Genomic DNA, 13,293 nt, shown 5'->3' on the forward strand with positions numbered 1-13,293 from the left:
TTCTATTTTACTGTAAATTGTATGTATATATAGTTCCCTATTCCTTTTCCTATCACCCTGCTGCTATAACATGTGCAATTCCCTTACAGGATTAATAAAAGTTATCTTATCTTATCTTATCAGAAGCCAGAGACTTTACATGCTCTGAGATGCAATCTAGGTCATATTAGGACATGTTTTTCTGCAAAGTAAATTTTTTGTGTATAATTTCTCCTTTTCCCTGTACTGTTGCACACAATTAAACACCAACATACACAAAAAAATATTTTTATTAACCGAACAGAATTCATCATGAAACAATACTGAACAATAACACATGAAAAACCTGTACACAGCCTTTTTTAGAACAGAGTTCAACTCAAGGGAACCTTTGGCTGTGACATGACCATCTGATCAACCTCTCACTTTAGATGGTCATAGGTTGCTGACTTGGCCTTGGCAAGAGTTGTCTTGGAGTACGCCTGCTTGTAGCAGACAGACCCCTTTGCCACCATGAATTGTTTGTGGGTAATGAGGTTACTCAGGGTCTCCATTCCCATACTAGGTCTGAACTCCGTTCTGTTTTTTGTGACAAGACTGAAGATGCGTTCGCAGTCTGCATTGGAATGGAAGATGCAGAGGATAGCCAGCATTACCTTGCAGAGTAAAGGGTACTTGAGATGGCCATTTCCATCCTTCAGCTGACTCATCAGGTGCCACTGTGTGTCTGGTCTGTCACAGCTGGTGATGCTTTCTGGCAGAGCATCGGTTTGGTAGGTCATGAATTGACCCTCAAGCTTGTCCATCTCCTCAGCATTCATCTTCAAGCAGGGGAATCTGCCTGTGAAGTACCTCACAGAATTGAAGTCTGCGCTGTCCCGTGCAGACATGTCAGCCACAGAAGCATTCCGTAACACTGGGTCATCATAGGGAAACTTCTTCACCATGTACTCAACAGCCTTCATGTAGAATGCCCGCACAGCGCTGAAGACCTGGGCCAGCTGCAGCTCCTCAAGCTCAGGGTGATCTGCTATGAAGTCTCTGGTGTTTTGCCCAATGAACAAGGTCTCATTGCTCTTCTGGTTGCTTGGTTCCCTAAATGGTACCTGGTGAACCTTAGCAGCTGCATTGATCACCTGAGGCTTCACAAATCGGTTCAAGAGATTCTTCAGCTGTGTGGTCAAAGTCCTGTGTAGTACTTGTATGCAGGGTTTGTCTAGCTGCAGCAGAGTGTTGGCCTCATCAAATATCGGCAGGACCGCACTCAGAAAGTAGCAGTAAAGATGGAATGTTGGGTCCTGCAGATGTTGACATGCCCTCTGCACTCTCTGTTGTGCCCCTGTCTTGGGCTGAGTGGGTGCAGTGCTAGATGTCTTGGGCTGAGTGGGTGTAGTGGTAGATGTCTTGGGCTGAGTGGGTGCAGTGCTAGATGTCTTGGGCTGAGTGGGTGCAGTGCTAGATGTCTTGGGCTGAGTGGGTGCAGTGCTAGATGTCTTGGGCTGAGTGTGTGCAGTGCTAGATGTCTTGGGCTGAGTGGGTGCAGTGCTAGATGTCTTGGGCTGAGTGTGTGCAGTGCTAGATGTCTTGGGCTGAGTGGGTGCAGTGCTAGATGTCTTGGGCCGAGTGGGTGCAGCGCTAGATGTGTTGGGCTTTGCCGTTGCAGTCTTGGGCTGTGTGGTTGCAGCTGCTGGTGTTTTCTTTCCCTGACTGAATTTGGCTAGGTTTTGTTGGCGAAAGAGATAGCCTGCCAAATCAAACTGAGAATTGTCCTTGCTGCCGCTACTGTGGGTTGATGTGTCCTTGCTAACACTGTGGGTGGACTTGTCCTTGCTGCTGCTCTGCGTGGACTTGTCCTTGCTAACACTGTGAGTGGTCTTGTCCTTGCTGCTGCTCTGCGTGGTCTTGTCCTTGCTGCTGCTCTGCGTGGATTTGTTCTTGCTGCTGTGCCCAGACTGTTCTGACTCAAAGTATTGCAGCAATGCAGGCCACTGCTGCAACAACCTGGCGATGCATTTATCTAAAGAGAGCCACCTCGTACTTACATGTTTAACAATCTTTCTCATTTCCACTCCACACAGATCCTGAAATTTCTTCAGTCCCTGTTTCCTCTTGCTGGATTTGTCTAGGTAGAAGTATATGTCCACCAGCAGCTCTTCAATGGACACTGGAAGCTGAGCAGCAGCTTTTTCTGCAGCTAGATGAATTAGATGGCACGGGCATCCCAGCACATATACTGCACTGTTTTTTTTGTTGATGTAGCCTGCCGTGCCAGCTTTGAGTCCCTGCATCACCATGGCATTATCTGCCCCAAAACTCATGCAGTTGTCCCAGGATATGCTACGTTTCTCAAGTTCATTGTCAATGAGTTTGAATATGTTCTGCCCAGTAGATGCCTCATGACACTCTGGCAAAGATAGCAGTACTGTCAGAACACGCCCAAGTCCTCGATCAAAGTACTTCACAACAAGAGGATACAGCTTACAGTCTCCATAGTCAGTGCTCCCATCCGTGGCTAGGGAGTATGGAGCTGTCCTCATTGCCTCCGTGATCACAGACGCATCCTCCTTGGCAAGGGCTCCAACAATGGCGCTGCTCTTTGTGCGACCAGACCCATACTTTCCTGCAATTGCAATCACAAAAATATTGAATTGTATTATCATGATTATACTCTAGATTACACAGAATTGCAGAATTACAATCATGATATTAATCCTCTGTAGAGTAAGTTGGCCTAGGCTATTTTTTTTTCACCTTTACATAAAATGAAAAATGTTTATCAGAATGATACAGTATCAGTATAAATTAGCAATCATTAATTTGCAAGATTTAAATCAGATTATCAACCAGGGCAGTACTGTAACTGTTTTATATAGGCTAGTCTGTACAGATTGTAGAGTGTATTGTGACAGTATACAGATATAAATCTATGCCTATGAATGCTTGAGATGAATTGAGGCTATTTGTCATTTGAGCCTTACCAGCGATTTTCGAGTCCGGAAACATCTTTTTCACCAGTGGCCCGATGTGGTCGGCCACCGCGATCGGGATGTTGTGTTCCACCAGAAAGTCCACAGCGAGCACTTCGGCATTTATGACACTGGTGTCACTGTCAACCGTAAAGAAGCCCGCGATGGGCCTTGTAGCTTCCACTGCCGCCTTGTATGACGTGTGTTTAGCAGTCCTGGTGTGCTTTTCAACGTCGTGTCGGCCCCCATGCCTCACGCTAAAATCTGCCTTACACAACATACAGTAAGCGTGGAAGTCGTCCAGCTTCGACCGGGTGATGGTCGGCCATTCTGCGTTATATTCTAGCTTGAAGCGCTGTTCAGAAATTCGCCGCTTTTTCGGCGGAGGACAAGTACGTTCACCATCCATTTTTGATAGACTTCAACTGACAGCTCGCTCCGCGATTTCGCGGGCATAGTGTATTCACGAATTATCATTGGTCCATTAGAAATTAAGATAATAAAAACACAACACATATGTTAAATTATATAATGAAATAAAACAGATATTAATATTTTCTACTTATCTGTGCTATAAATGTAATTTTTGTATGATTCCAATTATCTTAAATAATTTTATAACCAAAATAGCTGAATTTGCTCGTGACCTGTTCAAACCAGTCTATGGTTCAAACAGAGAGGAGACAAGCGGGGTAAGGCAGCAAAGAGCGGCGCCTCACGTCAGATTGAGCAATCCCTCACAAACTGGATTAAACGCATGCCTTTTTCTCTCATTGTCTGTGAAATGTTTGTAGACACTCGTATTATGTCCTTTCTATCCATTGAGTAAGTAATGTATTTTAGGTAGGCCTATGTGTTGTAGTCTTGCTGATCTGACATAAACCCGCGGTGAAAAAGCAGAGGGGAGGCAAACAGTAGGCTATCTCTGTCTCAATGAGGAGGGCGTGCGAAAGCCTGGACACTAGACTCCATTAATCACTTCACGTCCCGATTTACTGAGATCATTGCTTGAGCTAAAATGCTTGTTTCATACGACGGGACAGAAGATAACTCGATCGACCAGTCACAGTGTGATTGTCTATGTTAGACGGCACGCGCCGTTGAATTTAAGAGAAAGGCTAGCGGAGCTAGTGAGAAATTAGCACCTCCTGTATAATGCCTCCCTGCTCTGTAACAAAGATGCTAGTGAGGAAATATCCCCTCCTGTATAATGCCTCCCTGCTCTGTTACAAAGATGCTTGATGGTTTTACCCCGATATATATATGTAACAGTATGTAACCATAATGATTTACCCCGATGAATCTGCCACAAAATACAACAATGCAAATGCAGAAGAATGGAAAGCCACCAGTACGTTTAATTATTAGCCAAGATTACATTGATATCCGAGTGTTTCCGAGGGGATTGTTTAATGTCTGTCATCCATTTAACATCATACAACGTCGTTGTGATCACTTTGAACCCAACAATCTTTTTTTTTAATGTATTGGTGAGCTGAGTTTGAGAAATTAAACTTTGCTGCTAAAGTTGTGTTTTTTGGTTGCTATAGTTATCTAGTTGCTATGCTAGCTAGCTCAAGAGACTTAAATAACCTAAACGATTTAAATGGAAGCGTTCAATTCGCATGTAATGATAGCTAGTTATATAGAATATGAAAAACAACCAGTAGTCAATGTGCAAGCTGCCAATTGAATTACCGTAATTTTCGGACTATAAGGCGCACCTGAATATAAGCCGCAGCAGCTAAATTGAATGATGTGTACATATATAAGCCGCACTGGACTATAAGCCGCAGGTGTTTTAATGTTTAATTACCATATGTAAGGGTTCGTGCACAGAGGGGATTGTCGGGAAAGAGATGGCTGTTTGAGGAAGCTCCCATTTATTAACATTTCAACAAACAAGTTGCATATTTGCATAACGTATTCAAGTGTTAGCATTTATTGCAATAGTAGCTACAGAACATGTACTGTGCTGTGTAAACTGTACTGTATCACATAGTGTTTCAGACACACAAACTTTTCAACTTTCAAAATTAAACGGTGCGCTCCCAGCGCACGTACCGGCAGTGATCTAGAGCAGCGGTTTTCAACCAGTGGTACGGGGACAAACTGTCTCGCTCTCGTAATGTCTGTCTGTCTTGCTCTCGTTCTGTCTCTCGTACCACTCTCGGTTCCACTTTTACTTTTGCGCGCTACCTGTCTCACTCTTTTCCGACCTCCAGCTTTTCCTGCTGGAACCCGCCGCTTAAAGGTGGGGGTCCGCGGACCGGCCATAGAGCCCATAGAGTTAAAGGCGGTGGCCGTTAGCTTTAAAAATCCATAGATTAGCCGCACCGTTATATAAGCCGCAGCGTCGAAAAATGGGAAAAAAGGCGCGGCTTATAGTCCGAAAAGTACGGGTATGTTTTAATATACTCTATTGACTTCACATATTTTTCACATAGGCCTATCTGACTCTGAAAGCCAGCTACGAACCTCACCGCACGGCACTGGTCTACATGAATAGAATTCTTCATCAACAGCGGGAGCCAAAACAGCATAGCATCCTGGTAACAGTAGTGAGGGCATTACAAAAAAGAAGTACAGCCGATCCTATTGGCTCTTTGCCAACGCAAGGGACGAATCATAAAACGGCTTATATGTGAGCTTTAGTGCTGGTTGGATGTCAACACATGCACGAGGCTGCCAGCTCACCGATTCATTTTTCGATTTGTTAGGTAATGCGTAGGATATTCAAGTCAAGCGTAGCGGCGTAATTAGGGCCTGGAAATCGTATCTGCTACGCCAAAATCGTGTATGTTGGCAGCTCTGCTACTGCTGCTCTGACAACAGTGCAACCTACAACTACTGCTTCACCAACGACAGCAGCCCTTACTACTGTTGCAACAACAACAGCAGCCCCTACTACTGTTGCAACAACAACAGCAGCACCTACAACTACTGCTTCACCAACGACAGTAGCCCCTACTACTGTTGCAACAACAACAGCAGCACCTACTACTGTTGCAACAACAACAGCAGCACCTACAACTACTGCTGCTCTTACAACGGTGCAACCTACAACTTCTGCTGCACCAACGACAGCAGCCCCTACTAGTGTTGCAACAACAACAGCAGCACCTACAACTACTGCTGCTCTTACAACGGTGCAACCTACAACAACAGCAGCACCTACAACTACTGCTGCACCTACGACAGCAGCACCTACTACTACTGCTGCTCTGACAACAGTGCAACCTACAACTACTGCTTCACCAACGACAGCAGCCCCTACTACTGTTGCAACAACAACAGCAGCACCTACAACTACTGCTGCTCCGACAACGGTGCAACCTACGACTACTGCTTCACCTACAACTGCAGCCCCTACTACTGTTGCAACAACAACAGCAGCACCTACAACTACTGCTGCACCAACGACAACAGCCCCTACAACTGTTGTAACAACAACAGCAGCACCTACAACTACTACTGCTGCTCCGACAACGGTGCAACCTACAACTACTGCTTCACCTACAACTGCTGCCGCTACTACTGTTGCAACAACAACAGCAGCACCTACAACTACTGCTGCTCCGACAACGGTGCAACCTACAACTACTGCTTCACCTAGTTCTGCAGCCACTACTACTGTTGCAACAACAACAGCAGCACCTACAACTACTGCTTCACCTGCAACAGCAGCCCCTACTACTGTTGCAACCACAACAGTAGCACCTACAACTACTGATGCACCTACAACTACTGCTTAACCTGCAACTGCTGCTTCACCTACAACTGCAGCCCCTACTACTGTTGCAACAACAACAACAGCAGCACCTACTACTGTTGCAACAACAACAGCAGCACCTAAAACTACTGCTGCTCTTACAACGATGCAACCTACAACTACTGCTGCACCAACGACAGCAGCCCCTACTACTCTTGCAACAACAACAGCAGCACTTACAACTACTGCTGCTCTTACAACGGTGCAACATACAACAACAGCAGCACCTACAACTACTAATGCACCTACGACAGTAGCACCTACTACTACTGCTGCTCTGACAACAGTGCAACCTACAACTACTGCTTCACCAACGACAGCAGCCCCTACTACTGTTGCAACAACAACAGCAGCCCCTACTACTGTTGCTGCTCCGACAACGGTGCAAGCTACGACTACTGCTTCAACTACAACTGCAGCTCTTACTACTGTTGCAACAACAACAGCAGCACCTACAACTACTGATGCACCTAAAACTGCAGCTCCTACTACTGTTGCAACAACAACAGCAGCACCTACAACTACTGCTGCTCCGACAACGGTGCAACCTACAACTACTGCTTTTCCTACGACAGCAGCACCTACTACTGTTGCAACAACAACAGCAGCACCTACAACTACTAATGCTCCAACAACGGTGCAAGCCACAACTACTTCTGCACCTACGACAGGAGCACCTACAACTACTGCTGCTCCGACAACTACTGCTGCACCAACGACAGCGGCCTCTACAACTGTTGCAACAACAACAGCAGCACCTACAACTACTGCTGCTCCGACAACGGTGCAACCTAGAAACTACTGCTTCACCTACAACTACTGCTTCACCTACAACTGCAGCCACTACTACTGTTGCAACAAAAACAGCAGCACCTACAAGTACTGCTGCACCTACGACAGCAGCACCTACTACTGCTGCTGCTCTGACAACAGTGCAACCTACAACTACTGTTGCAACCACAACAGCAGCACCTACAACTACTTCTGCTCTGACAACGGTGCAACCTACAACTACTGCTGTTCCTACGACAGCAGCAACTACTACTGTTGCAACAACAACAGCAGCACCTACAATTACTAATGCTCCAACAACGGTGCAACCCACAACTACTGCTACACCTACAACTGAAGCCCCTACTACTGTTGCAACAACAACAGCAGCACCTACAACTACTGCTGCACCTACAACTGCAGCCCCTACTACTGTGGCAACAACAACAGCATCACCTACAACTGCAGCACCTACTACTGTTGCAACAACAACAGCAGCACCTACAACTACTGCTGCACCTACAACTGCAGCCCCTACTACTGTTGCAACAACAACAGCAGCACCTACAACTACTGCTGCTCCGACAACGGTGCAACCTACACCTACTGCTGTTCCTACGACAGCAGCACCTACTACTGTTGCAACAACAACAGCAGCATCTACAACTACTAATGCTCCAACAACGGTGCAAGCCACAACTACTTCTGCACCTACGACAGGAGCACCTACAACTACTGCTGCTCCGACAACTACTGCTGCACCAACGACAGCGGCCTCTACAACTGTTGCAACAACAACAGCAGCACCTACAACTACTGCTGCTCCGACAACGGTGCAACCTAGAAACTACTGCTTCACCTACAACTACTGCTTCACCTACAACTGCAGCCACTACTACTGTTGCAACAAAAACAGCAGCACCTACAAGTACTGCTGCACCTACGACAGCAGCACCTACTACTGCTGCTGCTCTGACAACAGTGCAACCTACAACTACTGTTGCAACAACAACAGCAGCACCTACAACTACTAATGCTCCAACAACGGTGCAAGCAACAACTACTTCTGCACCTACGACAGGAGCACCTACAACTACTGCTGCTCCGACAACTACTGCTGCACCAACGACAGCGGCCTCTACAACTGTTGCAACAACAACAGCAGCACCTACAACTACTGCTGCTCCGACAACGGTGCAACCTAGAAACTACTGCTTCACCTACAACTGCAGCCACTACTACTGTTGCAACAAAAAAAGCAACACCTACAAGTACTGCTGCACCTACGACAGCAGCACCTACTACTGCTGCTGCTCTGACAACAGTGCAACCTACAACTACTGTTGCAACCACAACAGCAGCACCTACAACTACTTCTGCTCCGACAACGGTGCAACCTACAACTACTGCTGTTCCTACGACAGCAGCACCTACTACTGTTGCAACAACAACAGCAGCACCTACAATTACTAATGCTCCAACAACGGTGCAACCCACAACTACTGCTACACCTACAACTAAAGCCCCTACTACTGTTGCAACAACAACAGCAGCACCTACAACTACTGCTGCACCTACAACTGCAGCCCCTACTACTGTTGCAACAACAACAGCAGCACCTACAACTACTGCTGCACCTACAACTAAAGCCCCTACTACTGTGGCAACAACAACAGCATCACCTACAACTGCAGCACCTACTACTGTTGCAACAACAACAGCAGCATCTACAACTACTAATGCTCCAACAACGGTGCAAGCCACAACTACTTCTGCACCTACGACAGGAGCACCTACAACTACTGCTGCTCCGACAACTACTGCTGCACAAACGACAGCGGCCTCTACAACTGTTGCAACAACAACAGCAGCACCTACAACTACTGCTGCTCCGACAACGGTGCAACCTAGAAACTACTGCTTCACCTACAACTACTGCTTCACCTACAACTGCAGCCACTACTACTGTTGCAACAAAAACAGCAGCACCTACAAGTACTGCTGCACCTACGACAGCAGCACCTACTACTGCTGCTGCTCTGACAACAGTGCAACCTACAACTACTGTTGCAACAACAACAGCAGCACCTACAACTACTAATGCTCCAACAACGGTGCAAGCAACAACTACTTCTGCACCTACGACAGGAGCACCTACAACTACTGCTGCTCCGACAACTACTGCTGCACCAACGACAGCGGCCTCTACAACTGTTGCAACAACAACAGCAGCACCTACAACTACTGCTGCTCCGACAACGGTGCAACCTAGAAACTACTGCTTCACCTACAACTACTGCTTCACCTACAACTACTGCTTCAACTACAAATGCAGCAACTACTACTGTTGCAACCACAACAGCAGCACCTACAACTACTGCTGCTCCGACAACGGTGCAACCTACAACTACTGCTGTTCCTACGACAGCAGCACCTACTACTGTTGCAACAACAACAGCAGCACCTACAACTACCAATGCTCCAACAACGGTGCAACCTACAACTACTGCTGTTCCTACTACTGTTGCAACAACAACAGCAGCACCTACAACTACTGCTGCATCTAAAACTGCAGCCCCTACTACTGTGGCAACAGCAACAGCATCACCTACAACTGCAGCACCTACTACTGTTGCAACAACAACAGCAGCACCTACAACTACTGCTGCACCTACAACTGCAGCCCCTACTACTGTTGCAACAACAACAGCAGCACCTACAACTACTGCTGCACCTACAACTGCAGCCCCTACTACTGTTGCAACAACAACAGCAGCACCTACAACTACTGCTGCTCCGACAACTGTGCAACCTACAACTACTGCTTCACCTACAACTACTGCTTCACCTACAACTGCAGCCACTACTACTGTTGCAACAACAACAGCAGCACCTACAACTACTGCTGCACCTACAACTGCAGCCCCTACTACTGTTGCAACAAAAACAACAACAGCAGCACCTACAAAAACTGCTGCTCCAACATCGGTGCAACCTACAACTACTTCTGCACCTACGACAGCAGCACCTACAACTACTGCTTCACCTACAACTACTGCTTCACCTACAACTGCAGCCACTACTACTGTTGCAACAACAACAGCAGCACCTACAACTACTGCTGCACCAACGACAGCAGCCCCTACTACTGGTGCAACAACAACAGCAGCACCTACAACTACTGCTTCACCTGCAACAGCAGCCCCTACTACTGTTGCAACCACAACAGTAGCACCTACAACTACTGATGCACCTACAACTACTGCTTCACCTGCAACTGCTGCTTCACCTACAACTGCAGCCCCTACTACTGTTGCAACAACAACAACAACAACAACAACAACAACAGTAGCACCTACAACTACTGCTTCACCTGCAACTGCTGCTGCACCTACAACTGCAGCCCCTACTACTGTTGCAACAACAACAGCAGCCCCTACTACTGTTGCAACAACAACAGCAGCACCTACTACTGTTGCAACAACAACAGCAGCACCTAAAACTACTGCTGCTCTTACAACGATGCAACCTACAACTACTGCTGCACCAACGACAGCAGCCCCTACTACTCTTGCAACAACAATAGCAGCACTTACAACTACTGCTGCTCGTACAATGGTGCAACATACAACAACAGCAGCACCTACAACTACTAATGCACCTACGACAGTAGCACCTACTACTACTGCTGCTCTGACAACAGTGCCACCTACAACTACTGCTTCACCAACGACAGCAGCCCCTACTACTGTTGCAACAACAACAGCAGCCCCTACTACTGTTGCAACAACAACAGCAGCACCTACAACTACTGCTGCTCCGACAACGGTGCAAGCTACGACTACTGCTTCAACTACAACTGCAGCTCCTACTACTGTTGCAACAACAACATCAGCACCTACAACTACTGATGCACCTAAAACTGCAGCTCCTACTACTGTTGCAACAACAACAGCAGCACCTACAACTACTGCTGCTCCGACAACGGTGCAACCTACAACTACTGCTTTTCCTACGACAGCAGCACCTACTACTGTTGCAACAACAACAGCAGCACCTACAACTACTAATGCTCCAACAATGGTGCAAGCCACAACTACTTCTGCACCTACGACAGGAGCACCTACAACTACTGCTGCTCCGACAACTACTGCTGCACCGACGACAGCGGCCTCTACAACTGTTGCAACAACAACAGCAGCACCTACAACTACTGCTGCTCCGACAACGGTGCAACCTAGAAACTACTGCTTCACCTACAACTACTGCTTCACCTACAACTGCAGCCACTACTACTGTTGCAACAAAAACAGCAGCACCTACAAGTACTGCTGCACCTATGACAACAGCACCTACTACTGCTGCTGCTCTGACAACAGTGCAACCTACAACTACTGTTGCAACCACAACAGCAGCACCTACAACTACTTCTGCTCCGACAACGGTGCAACCTACAACTACTGCTGTTCCTACGACAGCAGCACCTACTACTGTTGCAACAACAATAGCAGCACCTACAATTACTAATGCTCCAACAACGGTGCAACCCACAACTACTGCTACACATACAACTAAAGCCCCTACTACTGTTGCAACAACAACAGCAGCACCTACAACTACTGCTGCACCTACAACTGCAGCCCCTACTACTGTGGCAACAACAACAGCATCACCTACAACTGCAGCACCTACTACTGTTGCAACAACAACAGCAGCATCTACAACTACTAATGCTCCAACAACGGTGCAAGCCACAACTACTTCTGCACCTACGACAGGAGCACCTACAACTACTGCTGCTCCGACAACTACTGCTGCACCAACAACAGCGGCCTCTACAACTGTTGCAACAACAACAGCAGCACCTACAACTACTGCTGCTCTGACAACGGTGCAACCTACAACTACTGCTTCACCTACAACTACTGCTTCACCTACAACTGCAGCCACTACTACTGTTGCAACAACAACAGCAGCACCTACAACTACTGCTGCACCAACAACAACAGCCCCTACAACTGTTGCAACAACAAAAGCAGCACCTACAACTACTACTGCTGCTCCAACAACGGCGCAATCTACAACTACTGCTTCACCTACAACTACTGCTTCACCTACAACTGCAGACCCTACTACTGTTGCAACAACAACAGCAGCACCTACAACTACTGCTGCTCCGACAACTACTGCTGCACCTACAACTGCAGCTCCTACTATTGTTGCAACAACATCAGCAGCACCTACAACTACTGCTGCTTCGACAATGGTGCAACCTACAACTACTGCTGTTCCTACGACAGCAGCACCTACTACTGTTGCAACAACAACAGCAGCACCTACAACTCCTAATGCTCCAACAACGTTGCAACCCACAACTACTTCTGCACCAACGACAGGAGCACCTACAACTACTGCTGCTCCGACAACTACTGCTGCACCAACGACAGCAGCCTCTACAACTGTTGCAACAACAACAGCAGCACCTACAACTACTGCTGCACCTACAACAGCAGCACCTACTACTACTGCTGCTCTGACAACAGTGCAACCTACAACTACTGTTGCAACCACAACAGCAGCACCTACAATTACTAATGCTCCAACAACGGTGTAACCCACAACTACTGCTACACCTACAACTGAAGCCCCTACTACTGTTGCAACAACAACAGCAGCACCTACAACTACTGCTGCACCTAAAACTGCAGCCCCTACTACTGTGGCAACAACAACAGCATCACCTACAACTGCAGCACCTACAACTGTTGCAACAACAACAGCAGCATCTACAACTACTAATGCTCC

At 47.2% G+C, this 13,293-nt stretch overlaps 1 protein-coding gene across 1 annotated transcript; it reads right to left on the reverse strand.

The window, feature by feature from the left end:
* Nucleotides 1-401: 401 nt before the first annotated feature.
* On the reverse strand, nt 402-5,763 carry LOC307032868 (uncharacterized protein; the record flags this gene model as incomplete). The annotated part of the gene is made up of 3 exons (XM_079671147.1): nt 2,958-5,763; nt 1,491-2,599; nt 402-1,328 (listed from the first exon to the last, which is right to left on the reverse strand). The coding sequence occupies exons 1-3, from the start codon at nt 3,352-3,354 to the stop codon at nt 402-404; spliced, it is 2,433 nt and encodes an 810-aa protein (XP_079527273.1). The 5' UTR covers nt 3,355-5,763.
* Nucleotides 5,764-13,293: the final 7,530 nt, after the last annotated feature.

This window comes from Notothenia rossii, assembly GCF_949606895.1.
Source record: "Notothenia rossii genome assembly, chromosome: 3".
In the NCBI taxonomy this organism is placed as follows: domain Eukaryota; kingdom Metazoa; phylum Chordata; class Actinopteri; order Perciformes; family Nototheniidae; genus Notothenia; species Notothenia rossii.